The sequence below is a fragment of the Bos grunniens genome, chromosome 23 (genome assembly GCF_055505025.1).
Source record: "Bos grunniens cultivar Pamir isolate PY7600 chromosome 23, Bosgru_T2T1.0, whole genome shotgun sequence".
Lineage (NCBI taxonomy): Eukaryota > Metazoa > Chordata > Mammalia > Artiodactyla > Bovidae > Bos > Bos grunniens.
This window is the reverse complement of record NC_141187.1, coordinates 16,284,160-16,301,513: the sequence shown is the minus strand read 5'-3', so window position 1 is coordinate 16,301,513 and position 17,354 is coordinate 16,284,160. Positions and strand designations below refer to the sequence as shown.

General features: G+C 47.4%; 1 protein-coding gene across 1 annotated transcript; it reads right to left on the bottom strand.

Moving 5' to 3' along the window:
• Positions 1-2,070: 2,070 nt before the first annotated feature.
• APOBEC2 (apolipoprotein B mRNA editing enzyme catalytic subunit 2) lies at positions 2,071-14,870 on the bottom strand. Its single transcript, XM_086370698.1, has 3 exons — positions 14,594-14,870; positions 5,289-5,852; positions 2,071-2,472 (listed from the first exon to the last, which is right to left on the bottom strand). Exons 1-2 carry the CDS (start codon positions 14,722-14,724, stop codon positions 5,309-5,311), a joined length of 675 nt encoding a protein of 224 aa, XP_086226824.1. The 5' UTR covers positions 14,725-14,870; the 3' UTR covers positions 2,071-2,472; positions 5,289-5,308.
• Positions 14,871-17,354: the final 2,484 nt, after the last annotated feature.

The window sequence follows — 17,354 nt, the reverse complement described above, 5'->3', positions numbered from 1 at the left end:
GGTGGAGCTCCAGTGAGGTTCTTTGCACATGTCCGTGTTGTTCTGTGCTTGGCTAATGGAGGATTCACGTGTAACTTAATCTGAAAGAGGGCCCAGTAGGAAGAGTGGCAAGGTGAGAAGACATCAGAATGTGCAAGAACACTGGAAAGGCAGGCTTTTAGAATCTCCTTGTGCTGAACTCTTTCTCTCCTGTCCACCATATAGTTTCTGTGACTAAACCTGTCTGAATTCAGTCATAAAACAGAATAACATATGTGAAATACCTGGCAAAGTTCTTAGTGTGAACTAATGAATGACTCAATCTACAGTTATCAACAAAATCCATACACATCACTTTAAAATAAAGGTCCACTCCCTCTTAAACAGGAATTCTAATTTGGTAGGTAGGGGTGAGGGAGAATGGCCGGTTTTGTGTTTTTGAGCTCCAGAGGATTCTGATGTGTGTCCAGCTAGGATGGAAAAGAGTAAATTTGTTCCCTTCTAAGTTCAGAGCAGCACTATGTCCACTCTTGATTTCCATGGTGGAAGAATAAGGCTCATGGATTTTAGCCAGTGGTTCAGTATCAGGCTTCCCTGGTGGCTCAGAGGTTAAAGTGTCTGCCTGCAATGTGGGAGACCTGGATTCGATCTCTGGGTCGGGAACATCCCTTGGAGAAGGAAATGGCAACCCACTCCAGTATTCTTGCCTGGAGAATCCCTTGGACGGAGGAGCCTGGTGGGCTACAGTCCATGGGGTCTCAAAGAGTCGGACACGACTGAGTGACTTCACTTGCAGTATCAGAGGTGTGGGGAAACAAGGAGACTATTTTCACCCTCTGTTCTCTTACTGTGGTATTGAGATCAGACAGGCCTATTGATTTTCTTCATAGAATGAATTCTTGGTCTGTCAGAGGACTTGATGCTTTCCCAATTGTAAAAGAACCGGATTTTAGAAGGGGCTTGTTGAAACACCAGGAGAGCACTGGTTAAATGTAATCTTTGTACTTTAGACTTGTGTTGTTATTGCGTGGCAGCCTGATACGAGGCAGCAGTTTCAAAAAGTATTTGACTTCTTCTGTATCTCTGTGTAACAGTTAAGTTCTCTATGTTGTTGGGGTAGGGGCAGTGCTGGGAGCAAGTTCACTCAAACTTTTAGACTAAGGTTTTTCTTGAAGCTTTGTTTCTGTCCACAGACACACAGTGAGGTTGAAAGGGAAGAAAATGTACAAAAAAGGAGAGTGGGGTGGTAAGAGGAAACTTAGAATTAAAGTATTTTGCTTAACTCTGCAAATAAATGTTATCACTGGGTCGAAACATTGGTTTTCTAGGATTAGGGTTAATTTGTTTCATGGAGTATGAGCCTCGTTCACATTTCTCTTAACAAAACCTAGTCTTGTGAAGGTCTGGCTGTAAGTGGAATTCCGCAGGGATGTGATAAAGTGCCCTGTCATTTGCAGATAGTCTTGGGGTCAGATTCCAATGACTTATCACACTTGAAGCCTGGGGAAAGGAGGTATGACCTGATAATCAGAATGGACACATTATTCCTGGAAACCTAGTTAGAGTTTGGCAAACACCCAGAAATTCACATGTGAAATTTTGCTTTTACATAGGACTCAGACAAGAAATGAGACTTCAGACACCATCCTGCCCTCGCCATCAAGTATGACGCACAGACTGTCCCTACATTATGTGTATCCAAACATTTAAATCCTACTTCTCGCCCTTTCCTCTTTAATCAAGGAGCTAATTGCTTATGGATTGGCAATTGGGATGTTTATATTCCTTAGGAACAGGTTTCCTGTGCCTTTTGTTTCATCCTCTGCCATACTCCTTGTTTTCAGAGGAGAGAAAAGCCACTCATTTAGAAGTAATCTTGAGACAGTATTTTCTGAAGGTCAAGACAAATGTGTGAAGTCTGCATAGGAGTTGGTACATTCTGTGTAGCCCTGGCAAGTTCTGGTTTAAGCCTTTCTTCCACTTTATAAAACATGGCTTGGTTCATAACCTGGGACATCCCTGTTTCTGGAATTTGCTCACCGTCTATAATTTCTGAATGTTCTAGTTCCTTAAAAAACCTGGTCACAGAAAGACCATGCCACCTCTTTTATTAATGTTGCTGTTTAAAAAAAAAAAATCCCAACTTAACATGAGATGCATTTCTAGACATGTTTCAAAGATCTGTTCAGACTTTGGGTCTGAGGCTCTCTGCCCTAAGCCCAAGTAGGGGAATAATATGGACCTTCAGTCCCACGGAGCCTGGTGCCACTTCTCTCTTCACAACTCACTTTCCTGTTTCCCAAGAGCAGCCTTAGAGAGAGAGGTACAGCTTAAGGGATTTACAGCGTAAGTGTATTTTGAGTCCTCAGAGGGCCTTCGGCAGTGTGATTGGTTGGTGTCGAATGTTGTCCAGCTCCAAGCGGTATTAGGAAGTCGGGCATGTTCCAGATGACCACGTGTGTCATTGCTGTCTCTCAGTGGCAGCAGGCAGACCTTTGTGAGGAAACAAAGCAATGTTACTGAGAGCCCTGCTGGCCCCAAACGACGAAGAGTGTTCTTTTTGAGTTAGGGTTTCTTTGTTCCTTCCTCAATGAATGCCTGAATTTCTCCATAGTCACCTGTGATTTCTGTTTTACTCAGGATTGGATTTGTTTCATTTATATTTTGGTGTGGTTCACACAGAGAAAGCCCCAGAAGAGATCTGCTTCAGCTATGTTGTAGCTGCTGCTGTTTAGTCATCAAGTCGTGTCTGACTCTTTGCAACTCCATGGACTAGCCAGCCAGGCTGCTCTGTCCATGGGATTTCCCAGGCAAGAACCCTGGAGTGGATTGCCATTTCCTTCTCCAGGGGATCTTCCTGACCCAGGGATTGAACCCATATCTCCTGCTTGGTGGGTGGTTTCTTTACCACTGAGCCACCTGGGAAGCTTAACTATGTTATCTTGCTTTAACTATATGGTTAAATCCTATTCTGTCATTTTTTCAAAAGATGAAGACATATCAGACACATTTTCTTTAACAAATGCTCATTTCTTGAGAGTATTTTAATTAAGCAAAGTTCTTTGGGGCTTTTAGATGACAACTTGATTTCATGCCAGTGTTTTGTTTTTTTTTTAAACTTGGTACATTTTAACCTCTCCCTTCAGGAATATGAGCAACGCAAACAGTACAGGGAGGCATGTTAATGGGTCCAGATAACACAAGTATGCACAGTAATGGAAGGAGGCTTAGAATGTGGGGCATGTCCAGTAATAGTTTATTAAAACGTAATTTGACTTAGAAGTGGGTTTTTCTCTCAAACTGATTTATCTGTTTATGTTGATTTAGATCAGCACAAGAGGCAACTCTCAATTATCCAAAATTAAAAGCTTTTTAATCCTTGAAATGCTTAATTTTTATAGCAGATTTAGCTATTTAATTATTTGACTTAATAGGTAAGACAAACTCATCTCAGGTCTTGCTAGTTTGGCAGCTGGAAAAAGTGGCCTGTGACTACAAGATCTTTAAGAAGAAAGTATACTAGAGTTAAAATTAGGCTGTCAGTCGTCATTCTACACAATTTATGTAGGGTTTATGAGTGCTAGTCCCTACACTAATAAAATCTTCAAGGAATTTTTGTATTTTCAGAGGTCACCTTTAGAAATCTTTGTATTATTAGTATCCACCGCTCTTGAGTGGTGTCTTATTTTAGGTGAGCAAGGTATCACATGGCACTGTCTGACCTTGGTCTCACTGAATTCAGTGAATGGGTCCTGCTTTTTTTTGTAAGAAATGGCTGAGAACTGTGACTTCATGGATTGGCGAATGCTCAGCTGGAGAATGATCCAACACCCTGTGTGCACAGACCTGCCAACATCAGGCTCTGGAACATTGATGTTTCCAGAACATGTCCATGAAGCAACATCTCTGTATTAAGACTGAGAGGCACTACCTTCATGGAAGCATGCTGCTTTCATGTTTTATTAATCTGTGAGGTGTCCAGAATTAAAGCTGGATAAGAGGGTGTGAAGACCCTTTATTCTCTGGTAAGGGAAATTTTTGATCAGTAACTCAGGTCTTGTAAAGGGACTTAGTCATACATAGCACTTCGGTGGGAGCAAACTAGATCAGACCAAATTCAAAAGGAGACAGTAGGAGATCCTGTACCCTCTTTTCCTGAGGGCAATTGGCCTGTTTCTCTCAAAGAGTCTAATTTACCCTCAGCAAGAGGTCGAATTGGCCTTAATTGTGTCCTAATTATTTGCTTAAGTAGCTAATCTTTACTTCCAGTTCTATCCCGTCTTGATACCTGTTAGGAGGCTACTTCTGAGCTGTTGCCTAATTTGCACACATCTTTTTAACCCTTTAAACATTCCTTTATAGCAGAACTTGCTGCTTTATTATCTCCATTCCTGAATTCATCGTTTTTCTGCAAGTTCTGCTGAGGTCTTCTCAACATAAGAGAAGTGTTCTTGCGTTGTATGTTCACACAGCAATTCCTGGTCTCCCTCGAAGCAGAACCATTTGTTTGAAAACATGAGTTTCTCTGCCTCCCTTCTCCTCACAAAGAGTTCAATACAAATTCATTCAAGGACATTCAAAAGTACCAAAAATGAGGGGAAAAAATGCCCCTGTAGGAATGAAAAACCAGCATTAAAGGAAAAATAGAATGGTAAGATTGCAAATGGGGTGGGGGCAGAGTGTCTAGAAGGTGTCTAGAGTTTATAGGTTTGGACAGGTGGACATGGGGACTTGTCAGAGGACTGAAATATCTTTGCTGTTCAGTAACAGGTCCTTGTGGGCGTCCCAGCTGGTGAAGTAGTAAAGAATCCACCTGATAAATGCAGGAGATGCAAGAGTCGTCGAGGGTTCGATCCTTGTGTTGGAAAGATCCCCTGGAGTAGGAAATTGCAATCAGCTCCAGTATTCTTACCTGAAAATTCCATGCACAGAGGAGCCTGACAGGCTACAGCCCATGGGGCCGCAAAGATGTGGACATGACCAAGCGATTGAGCATGCGTGTGTGCGCGCGCGCACACACACGTGCAGGTTCTTGTATCATCCTCATCTTAGAAAGTTACTGAGTCTAATCAAAGCTTTTGGATTTCTATCACCCTTGAGCACTCTAAGTTATGGAGAAAGTCAGTTTGATATAAAAGGGTAGGAGAGAAAGGATTTAGGAAGAGGAATTTAGAGGAAAGAGAAAAGGAAGGATCTAAGAATGTTATCACCAACCAGAAAAAAAAAAACAAACGAAATCCTTTCAAAGGAAAATCAAAGAGACCACTCATTCCACCTGACCTACCCAAGTTGACAGTGAACAGACTCACGTGAGGCTGAACCTAGCTGCCTACTTCAGGATGTCCGCCAACTTCTCCTCATAGTACAGGAAGTTCTCCTGAATGTCCTCCCAGGGCTCAAAGGCCTTGGATTCACCCTCTTCTTGCTCCACGAAATTCTGCCAGATGTACTCGAAGTCCTGGGGCTTCATGATGCGAAGTCTGCAGCCGGCTTCCTTCAGCTTCCTGAGAGCGGCCTGTATCTCAGGCTCTTCCCACATGAACAGCCGCCCCACCAGGATGAGCAGGCGCAGGTTCTTGGTCTTATTGAGGGTCTTGACGATGCGGTCCGCGCAGGCCGCGCAGGGACTGGAGGACACGTACCAGGTGACCATGTAGCGCAGGGCGGGGTCGAAGGTCGGCATGATGCTGTTGAAGAAGGCTTCCTCCGCGTGGTTAGTGGCGTGCTCATCCTCCAGGTACCCCCGAGAGGCCTGCACTTGGCCTCCCTTGCTCTGCGCTTCCACCACATAGCAGAGGAAGGTCTTGTTCCTGCCGGAGCTGTACTCCACATTCCGGAACTGAAACTTAAAGTAGTGGGCAGGCAGTCGCTCCCTATGGGTCAAGGAGACAAAGGCACAGGGAAAGAGAGTGGGTAATGAGTTCTTGTTCTAGGACTCGCCTGGAGTAGGTGGCTTTCCAAGATCAATCCCCCCGGGGACAGGTTCATTCTCCCCACTGAAACAGGCCTTGCCTATATGCTAACGGTGGTGACAAAGGCATGAAAGAATTCAAATGGTGTATCTAAAGGAGAAGAGAGAATGTGGAGTGAGGTGTGCATCCTGGACACCACACTAGCACAGATCTTCAAACACACCTTCACTCCCAACACACGGCATATGTTCAGAGTTCTAAATCAGTGACTCTCTAACCTGACTGTACATTAGAATCCACTGGAGGAGCTACAAATGCCGTGCTGGTGCCCCACACCAATAAATGAGAACATGTGGAGGAGGCCTGGGCATCAGTATTAAAAAAAAATGCTCCAGATGATTCAAATAAGTAGCCAGGTTTGAAAAGCAGTGTCCAAATAGTATTACAAAATAGCAAGCATGTAAAAATTCTCATGACAGAGCAAGGCAAAGATTGTGCAGAGTATTTCATGCTTTCATAATCTCTCCTTGTCACTCGGGGATATTGCATCTCAGGTAAGGGGTGGCCTAAAATGTGCGGTCCCAGGCTTTCCCAAGGACTTTCTCATGTCATCTTTTCCCTCAGGTGAAAGAATGGTTGTCATGTAAGTGTCCAAGAAGGTTTATTTTTGAGGCTAGGCTATCTCAGGGTACTTTGATATGAATTAACTTGTGTAGTATTGACACATTTCAAAACCATAAAAGACTTAGCCTCTGTCCTTTAGATGCTTATAATCTACCAGCTAGATTCTAGCTGGGAAGAAAAGGTGTAAATAAGACAGCTGAGAACAGTAGAAGACTGCTGAAAATGACGAGGTGGAGTAAGGACCCATGGTGAAGTTTCTTGAAAGTTTAGCCTTGACTCGGAAGTCAATAGACCATTGTTACAGGTTCCTGAGGAAAGAAAAGTATAAGGAAACAGGTCCATGGAAGAGTTACAGGGGTGACTTTAGGGAGAGAGAGTGAAGCTGGGGAAAAGTCTGAAATTTGGGAAGCCCACTTGATGACTTAGGGCACCAGACTTGGTGAGGAATATGTCCAGTGGCTTCCAGGGGAGGTGGATGATTAGCAAATGAAAGCAGCAGAAAAAGGCCAGGTGTTTCAAAAAGTTTGGTAATAATAAAGTAAGAAAAAAAGGAGAGAAGCTAAAGAAGCAAGCATCAGAATTGAAGATTGTCTTGTTTGTATGTGCATATTTTTCTAAAATAGGGAAGATTTGTGCAGGTTTGAAAGCCAGATGGTGATTTCAGCCATGAAATTAAAAGACGCTTACTCCTTGGAAGGAAAGTTATGACCAACCTAGATAGCATATTCAAAAGCAGAGACATTACTTTGCCAACAAAGGTCTGTCTAGTCAAGGCTATGGTTTTTCCAGTGGTCATGTATGGATGTGAGAGTTGGACTGTGAAGAAAGCTGAGCACCAAAGAATTGATGCCTTTCAACTGTGGTGCTGGAGAAGACTCTTGAGAGTCCCTTGGACTACAAGGAGATCCAACCAGTCTATCCTAAAGGAGATCAGTCCTGGGTGTTCTTTGGAAGGACTGATACTAAAGCTGAAACTCCAATACTTTGGCCACCTCATGCGAAGAGTTGACTCATTGGAAAAGACCCTGATCCTGGGAGGGATTGGGGGCAGGAGAAGAAGGGGATGACAGAGGATGAGATGGCTGGATGGCATCACCAACTCGATGGACATGAGTTCGGGTAAATTCCGGGAGTTGGTGATGGACAGGGAGGCCTGGCATGCTGCGATTCATGGGGTCGCAGAGTCGGACACGACTGAGTGACTGAACTGAACTGAACTGAACTGAAGGCCAAGGAGAATGAAGAGGCTGTAAGAAGAGAGACTGAAAAGGTCAGAAGGAGAGGAGGGGATGAGTACCAGCTGGAGAGGCTGAATGTTTTCTTTTAAAAAATGTAATCTCAGATTTCCTGGTGGTCTACCAGTTAAGAATCAGCCTTCCAATGCAGAGGACATGGGTTCGATCCCTGCTCCAGGAAGATTCCACATGCCGAGGAGCAGCTAAGCCCTCATGATGTGACTATTGTGCCCAGTTCCCTAGAGCCTGTGCTCCACAACAAGAGAAGCCTCCGAAATGAGAAGCCCTGCTTGCTGCAACTAGAGAAAGCCCACATGCATTGATGAAGACCCAGTGCAGACAAAAATAAAAACCTTTAAAAAATGTGATCTCTGTGGTTGCCCCAGAGGATCCCCAACTAGTAGCTCTGCTCTTTCTTCCCTACACTCCTTCCCTCCCCCCAGAGAGGTCACCCAACTCCCTGGGCTGCAGGGGGATCCCTGGTATCCCAGGGCCTTGGCTTCTTAGTGATAAGTAGCAGGTGCCAAAGAGCTGAGTAAATGTGAGCTGTTTCCCTGCAGCTGTCCCCTCCCCCATCACCAAATTTTCCCCACCCAGGTTTCCATGTGCCTTGCTGTCAGGTTAAGTTTCCACTGTGGAGATGGATGTGTTTGGGGCCCCAGCCCCGGGATTCCTTCGGGTACTATCTTTAGCTCTCTTAAGTCCCTCTGTCCCTGGTTGAATGTGTTTATTATTTACTTAACATTTGGGGAGAAAGGATGGCCTGATGATTCCCCTCTCCTCTTTCAGTCCCTGCTGGGAAGTCACTTACACTGAGCTCTTCCCCGGTAAACTCACCCCAGAAGACCACTGCTCAACTTAGCAAGTTGCTAAATGATCCTTTCACTTCCTAGAGTGGCTTTTTTTTCCTCCTGAGAAGCACGGAGCCTACCTTTCTTGCTGAAACGTTTTTTTTCCCCCTCTCTAATCAGTGCCAGACCACCCCCAACCCCACCCCCACCCCTCCTAACCATCCCCAAGTCCAATCCAGAGCCACCTGTAGGATGGATTCACAGGTAAAGGTTTTGGAAGGATTCATAGCTGCTTGGTTGGCTTGGGGGCTTCAGCAGTAGCTTCCTATGTGGTCCCTTGGGTTTCCTTTCAGAAACTGAAAAGTATTGCTCCAACTTTGCCAAGTACAGCCCAGTCAAGAAGACATGTGTGGCCCAGTGTGAGGTTGCATGTTGGCTGGATGGTCTACAATTGATGCTTCTCTCAGTCTGTCCTCCTCTTCTTTAGGCAAGAGGAAAGGACCCAGAGAAATGGGAAGGCCAATGGAGAGGAAGAACATTCACCTCTCCATAAATATCGGTTTCCAACTCCTGGGGCCAGCAGCCTCATGGTCTGCCCTGTCACTCAGCAGGGCTTTCTGGACCCAGTATCTCAGAAAGGGAAGTGCATTTAAGGGGCAAAGGAAAGTCATGGAAGATCTCGGCTCCCAGTCTTTCTTGGGATTTGTTCAGAGACTGAGCCTGCTTGGCTTCTCAGTGGAATTCTTGGTTTTTCTAGAAGGAGCATACAGGTTGAATGAGGTTCTTTGGGCTTTTTAGACTGCAACAGCCAGGTCCTGGAGGGCCACCAGGAGAGCAGAAGTGGTCTGAAATTTCTCCAGAGAGCTAGCCAACGTGGTCATCTTGGGTTATGTTATAGAATCACAAAGTAAGTCAACACTATTATGCCCACTAGGCTTCCCTGGTGGCTCAATAGTAAAGAATCCATCTGCCAATGCAGGAGACATGGGTTCGATCCCTGGGTCAGGAAGATCCCCTGGAGAAGGAAATGGCAACCCATTCCAGTGTTCTTGCTTGTGAAATCCGATGGACAGAGGAGCTTGGCGGGCTACAGTCCATGAGGTCGCAAAAGAGTCGGACATGACAGAGTGACTAAATAACCTTATACCCACTAGTGGAAAGACAGAAATAGTGACAGTGACTTTGTAGATAATCACACACATCTTTTATTTCCTAGTAGCATGACATGCTCCAGTACCATATTTACATATACCTCTTTGCTATCAACCCCAGCAGATATTTTCCTGCTGAAGTGTGAGTGTGTATGTGTGTTTGAGTGTGTGTGTGTGAGTGTATGTTGGAGTGGTGGCCAGGAGACAGATGCTGATAATAGATTTCTTCACCTGGGCCCAGTCCCTTCTTCAAGCACAGAAACTAACAGCATAACTCCTACTCCCTCCTGCCAACTTCAGCACCTCCTTAGGAACCATTTCCTCATACTTTCTGCAAACAAGGCTATTCACACTTCATCTCCTTAGACTTGGGTTTCTGGACATTGCAGTTCTCTAGGCTGGAAACCAAGAATCCTTATATCTAGAAAAAGAGGGACAACTGCTTGATGGAGAAGATATGTGACTCAATGTAATATATATATATATTATTTTTTTTCCCCCCTCACTTTTACATTAAAAAACATTTGCATTTCCTAAATCTAGACAGTGAAGGCAAGCAACTTGGAGGGCAGTGGAAGCTCCTCTGAGATTAGACATTTGCCCCCCAAATAATCCATGGAGCAGTAAACCTACTCACAAGTAATTAAGTGATGACTCATTTCCACTTTGCTCACTAGACCTTTTCATGACCTACTTGAAAGAGGCAGAATTGCCAATCTGAGTTTCCTTTCCCCTTTCTCAGACCACTTTTCGAAGTGGATGCTACAGAGCAGGCATCGTCAGAAGGAGGAATGTGGGGAAACAGAGTTCTAACAGCCAGACTTCCTGGAGCTAAGAAGGTGTTTGATGGGCTGCTGGCTCCTGACTGGCAGTTCTGGACGGGATTCCGCAAGCCCTGGGCCCGCCCTTTTTCTTGGGTCCGTCCTGTTTCTCAGAGGAATGCCATCCTGCACATAGGCTTCCACCTTCCCTTGACGCTCAGAGGAGACCAGAGTCCGTGACCATCTTCTGTCCTTTATGAAACAAGCCTTTGCAGTCTGCTCAGGAGTCCAGGTGAGGGGCGAGCAGTCACAGCATTAATAGTGGCATTGAAGGCCCCCGACTCCTGGCCCAGCCCTTCTCTGAACCCTGCTTCTCCTCTCTCTCCTCACGTGGGTGGAGTAAACGACTGGTGGCTAAAGAAGTGGTTGAAAGGAGACTCACTGCCTGTGCCATTTATCTCTGTTCCAGAATAACCCCTTTGATAGCAGGTTCAGCTTCATGTAAAATCATACAGAACATAACTAGAGATAAAGACAAACACACAGCAAGGGGTGCTGCCAGGCAGAGCTGCAGCTGAGATGGAGGGATGGGGAACCGACCCATTCAGGTGCCCCAGAGCTTCCCTCAAGCAAGCTGAGTTCAGAAGCAAAAGAGAACCAGAGGAATTCTCTTGTGAGCCTAGTGCTGTTGGATCTTTGTGTATATATTACTAATATATCTGGAACTTCTCCCCTCAAGAAGCTCTCCCTGATGGTTAGGGAGTTTGGGGTCGATGTGTACACACTGCTATATTTAAAATGGATAATCAACAAGGACCTACAGTATAGCACAGGGAACTCTGCTCAGTGTTATATGGCAGCCTGGATGGGAGGGGGGTTGAGGGACCATGGATACATGTGTATGTATGGCTGAGTCCCTTTGCTGTCCACCTGAAACTCACAACATTATTAATCAGCTATGAGGTGACAGTCATTCAGTTGTGTCCGACTCTTTACAATCCCATGGACTGTAGCCCACCAGGCTCCTCTGTCCATGAATTCTCCAGGCAAGAATACTGGAGTGGGTTGCCATGCCCTCCTCCAGGGGATCTTCCCAACCCAGGGATCGAACTCAAGTCTCTTGCATCTCCTGCATTGGCAGGCAGGTTCTTTACCACTAGCGCCACCTGGGAAGCCTGACTTCACCTACTAGCTTTGGGCAAATTATCTCTCCCTCTGAAGTTCGGTTTCCTTATCCAAAAGACAGACTGAGTAATCTCACCTCTCTTTGGACAACGGTCGACTTTTGAAAATTAAACCTGGTACTGAAGGATGGTGCCTTCTCTGGGCCTCAGTTCTTCTCCTTTTAAGCACATCCCTCCTCTGCCCTTCCATTCCTGTTCAGAGGGTTCTCTCTCTCAGTGTTTTTTTTTTTTTTTTTTTGTAAAGCCCTGATTTCTAACATTTGCTGCTTTCCCGTATACACACCCACTGTGGAGATTTCAAGAAACCAACAGGAAGTCAGTGGACACAGATGTGGTAAGAGATGAGTCCAACGGGCTCTCAGCTGAGGCATGAACAGGCCTGGGCACACCACTGCTGCTATAGGCCTTTTGCTAGCATTTTCTATCACATCATTTTTAATGTTCTTAAGTCTGCTTTCTTTCTTTTTTTTCTGACCGAGTCACGCAGCCTGTAGGACCTTAGTTCCCTGACCATGGATTAAACCTGGGCCCTCGGGAGGGAAAGTGCCCAGCCCTAACCCCTGGGCCACCTGGGAATTCCCTGCTTTCTATCCCGAGTGCCCTATTCCCACCAGAATCACGACAAGTGGGCACATTTCTCCTTATTCGTACCTGGTAGTGCCCCTGCTCTCAGACTGTTTGCTCAAAAGCCGTCTGCTGTTCTAGTCTGGGGCCCTGTTCTAAAGAGCAGTGTGATGAGACCCTCCCCCGGGGAGGCTGGGCTCTGCTGGCCCTTTGATGCCAGGACACCTGGAGAGCGGAGGAGAGGAGAGCTTTCCCTCGGCCTGTCCCCTCACAGACACAGCCGCACCTCAGGGCTATTTTAAGTTGTCTGTTTACCCGCAGGGGCCCAGGAGACAGATCATCACAGCTGTTCCTTGTGTCCGGGAAATATGAAGGGCTCCACCTCCCTCCTGAACTGCTCTCAGAGTGTCCAGAAAGTGGCCTCCTGTGCCTCACTAGGGAGCCTTGGCTCAGGAAGCCTTTGCACCTCACCACCTGGAGGATGGAGACAGGTGGGAGCTCTGTTCGGGAGACCAGTGAGAAGGACGCTAGGCTGGAGTCAGAAAGCGTGCCTCTTACAGTTCTGTGGTCTCGGAGCGTGCCTGGGCCTCCCTGACTCTCTTTCTCCAGCTGTAGTGTGATGGTGATACAGCTCCTCTCAGCCTCACAGTGAGGCTGGAATGAGCTCGGGTGTGCTGGCATCATAAACCCCCGGACGCTTGTCCGTGACATCAGAGGATTTAATCTCTCAAAACCCACTACCCTGAGCTCCCAAAGCATGTTCAACTCAGCAAACATACTCTAATTCTCTTCTGAACTGCCCCTGCCCCTGTGCTGGGGGGATCACAGCACAGCACAGAGTGGGTGTGCCTCTGTGTGTGTGAGAGAGACAGACCAAGGCCAGCATGGGCCAGCATACTTAGCTGTTAGAAAAAGGATCTCTTTCCATAAAAAGCCACTGGAATGGAGGACTCTCCTGGCCTGGCGGCCCCTAAGCTCTCCCTGTGTCTATATTAATCTGTGCCCTGTGGCTCCTTTAATCCTGGGATGAGGGTGACATTACTCGGTTGGCCACGGAGAAGAGCAAGTTCAGGGGCTCTTCCCTGAAGCCTTGCCTCAGGAACTAGGATACATTTCCCTCAGGTTCTCTTAGAAACCGGAAAATGTCTCAGCCGGAAGGGGACTTGGGAATCAAGTAGCACAACTTCCTAAGGTTCCAAATGAAAAAACTGCAGCCAGGCCAGGACTGGAAAAACACTAGCCCAGCTTCAAACAGCAAGTCCCAATCACCTCCAGGGTTCCTTCTGCCCTTGAAGGCATCATGCCTCCACTCTTCCTGGAATTTCTCTTCCTGTGACCCCTCCTCTGCCTGTGGGCATTGCTGGAGACTCCCAAGAAAGAATCCTTATGCCCCCACATACTCAGTCCCTGGGTCAGGACGATCCCCTGGAGGACTAAATGGCAACCCACTCCAGTATTCTTGCCGGGAGAATCCCATGAACAGAGGAGCCTGGTGGGCTACAGTCCATGGGGTCGCAAAGACTCGGACATGACTTAATGACTAAACAACAACAACAACAACAACAACAACAAATTCCCTTCTCAGTCTTTGTTCAGGAATTTAGCAGAATCTTCTGCCAAAAGGACAGGGAGAGAAGAGGAGGCTGACTGCCTTGTTTCATTCCTGGAGGTGGCATCATCTAGACAAGGCAGGGGGACCCTCTTTGGAGCCTCAGCATTCTCTGCTCTAGGTCCTGCTCCCTCCAGGCTGTGGTGGAGGGCGAAGGAACACCTCCCCTGCCCAGAAGCTCCGGCCTGGCCTGTGTTGCCTGGCCTGTAACCTCTCTTTTTCCCTGGGGGTGGATGCGAATCTCAGCCCCTGGGGAGATTCAGAGATGATGCAGCAAGAAAAACAGACTGCTTCTCACTCTAGCTTGGGAAAGGATGGATCTGTCTTTCCTGCCTTAGGCTCTTCTACTTCAGGGAGAAGCTGTAAAGAAAGAGAGAGAGACATATGGGCAGAGGAGAGGCCCACTCAGAAGCAGGGACAGAAGTTGAAGGAGGAGGTTCTCTGGGACCGTATTGAAACGTGCTGGCGGTATCCCATGATCTCACCAAATTCGCCGGGACTAAACTGCTTTTACCCAGAGAGGAAGGTGACGCCTCAACACCAGGAAGCCCCAGGGCTGGTTTCCTTCTCAGGGTCCTCGATTCCCGAGTTCTACCTCCGCTGATCGGAGGTGTCACTCTGAGAAGCCCAGAGCGTGTTGCTTCTGCTTCCCGCGTGGTGCACACCAGTGGGCTCTCAAGGCTGTGGTGACCCTGACCCCTACTATTACCATCCTAGGTCCCCCAGCCTGTCCCGCCTGCTTCGTGCCAGGGAGCAGGAGCCCAGCCCACGTCCAGCTCTTACCCGGTGACGATCTCAAAGGGCGGCAGCTCAATCAGCTCCTTCAGCTTTTCGGGGTCCTCTAGGTTCTCCACCTCCTCGCCATTCTGGGAGGCGGGCTCCGCGGCCGCCGTGGCCTCTTCTTTCTGAGCCATGGAGGGGCTGAGGCTCTGGAGTCAATGAGAAAGAGGGGAGAGGCGGCGGGTCTGGGCCAAGGCCTGGCGGCAGAGTCCCAAGCAGCTGTCAGCAGCTAAATCTGCCTGGGGTGATGGGAAAAGGATGGGGCAGGCCAGGCGAGTGCGCTCAGCCCCTGGCCCGCAGGCTTTATAGCCAGAGGCCCCTCCCCCAGCTTCTCTCGCTCTATCTTTTTTTAATTGAGTGACGGCGGGTGAGGGGATGGGGGGGAATGGAAAATCTGGCCATCGGTGTCCCCTATTTATCAGAAGCAGAGACAGGAAGCTGGCAGGTGGGGATGGCTTGGCCTGCACCCCTGCCCCCTGCACCGGCTTACACAGGTCTTCACATTCTCTTTGTCTTCTCCCTAACCGTTTTCTCTTCTTTCTCCCCAACCCAGCTCGCCTGGGGAGATTGCGGAAGGGACCTAGGGTGGGTGAGTTTTCAGAGGGGAGCTCTCTCAGAGGTTTAAGCGGGACAAGGCTTGTGTCGAAAGGGACCCAGGCCAGCCTGACTGCGGGGACTTGGGTTCAGGGAAGGAGGGTCCTGAGATGGGGTGAGGGGGATAAGTACTGCCAATGGGGAAGACACTGTGAACTGTTACCCAAAGGGAGTGCATGCTGATTTGCCTATAATGATGCCTAATGCAACATCACATCCACTGGGAGCCTCCAGAAATAACTATATTGCCATTGACTAAGCTTAGAGTTCTGGAAATAGCCCAGGCAGTGACTTTAGTGTTTTCTGTGTGACATCGGACTTAATGCGCTCAACCATCCTGGGAGGTCATGTGGATTATCCCCATTTTACACAGAAAGGTTAAGGGCCCTGTTTGGGGTCATCAGCTCCAAAGCGGCAGGGCCAGGATTAAAATGAGGACTTTTTGTTCCTGAGGCCAAACATTCAATTGCTGTGTGTGTTCCCTCTCATTTGGTCCTTTATTTGTTTAATAAATATTTATTGAGCATCTATTATATGCCAAGGGCTGATTCAGTTACTGGGGCATGGCAAAGAACAGAACAAAGGAAAATCCTTGCCCTCATGGAGTGAGGGGGTTGGCCAATATACAGGGTAAGTAATATACATGGTCTGTTTGGTAGTGCTAGGAAGAAAAGGCAGAGAAGGGGGACAGAGTGACACTTTTTTAATAGGATGGCCAGAGAAGAACTTTGAAAAGGAAATAATTGAGAAAAGATCTGAAAAGGCTGAGGGAAATAATTCTAGGGATATCTAAGGGGGAAGTGTTCCAAGGAGCAGAAGAGCAGATGCAAAGGTCCTCAGGTGGGAGCATTCCTGGTGTGTTTCAGGACCAAGTAAGGACATTTGTGTAGCTTGGGAGTCTTAGGAGGTGAGGCCAGAGAGATAAACAAAGGCTAAGTAGGCTGGCATCACCGACTCAATGCGCACAAATTTGAGCAAGCTCCAGGAGATAGTGTAGGACAGGGAAGCCTGGTGTACTGCAGTCCATGGGGTCACAGAGAGTCAGCTCCGACTTAGCGACTGAACAAGTACGTTGGGGCCTTAGGGGCTGTTCTAAGGACCTTGGCTTTTTCTGAGTGAGATAGGAAGATATTGTCTTTGAACAGATGAGTCACATGGTCTGACAGATATTTGTAGGCTCACCCAGGCAGCTTTGTTGAGAACAGAGCAAAGGTGAGACAGAGCAGAAGCAGAAGGACTGGTTAGAAGCCTATTGAAACTAATGAAAGCTGACTGGGGCCCCTGGAGCAGCCCCTGAGCTGGAGCAGTGTCAGGAGGGACTGGATGAATTTTGGTCCGCACATGGTGGGTGCTGAGCTGGGGCCATGGGTTTTTGTGTCTAGGGGAGTGCAAACATTCTCAGGGCAACAGAAGGTGGGGGTCAGAGTCACCAAGAGGCTGAAAATGAGGAACCTAAGAATGTTGGGGAACTAGTCTGAACATAGCTCCCGGAGCTAGTGCGGGGTGGTGATGAGAAGGTGGGGGACCCTTTCCATGGTCTAATTAGAGGATAGGAGTCAGCATGGTTGGGAGGATCTGGGGCTCTCTCCTCCAGAGAGTTCTGGGCAGCATGGCACCCTATGAGTAAGAGGCCCAAGCATTTTGATCTGTCATAGTTTATATCTGTTGTCCAGGTATAATTGTTACTGGCTCCCCAGTCACTCCCAAAGTGCCCCAGTACAGAGACTATTTGGTCACCTTCCTTATTAGGCTTGTTACTAATTCTGGCATTCTTATACAGAAGTTATTATTTTTTTTTCAGGCATTTTTCCAGGGGATGTAAGGCACAGGATAGTGATAGTAGTGCGAGTGTCCTCAGAGAAAAGGCGGTGATAGCTGATAAATAACAAACACACGTTATTATTATAATTAGCATCGCACAAACAACCAACATTTAAATGCAAAGAGATCACTTCGTCCTTTTATTTGATCAGCAATTATTGAGGGCTTCTAAGAGCCAGACACTCCTGGAGTAAACACCAAGAATACGGACATGAATGAGGTGCTGCCCCACGAGGGGCAGCTCCCAGTCTTAATAGCTTTGGGGGCATTCGGGCACTCAGGCTCTCATGATCACCTTTGGTCCTCACGCCTGTCTCACAGGGGTGTGTATTATTGTCTTCATTTTGCA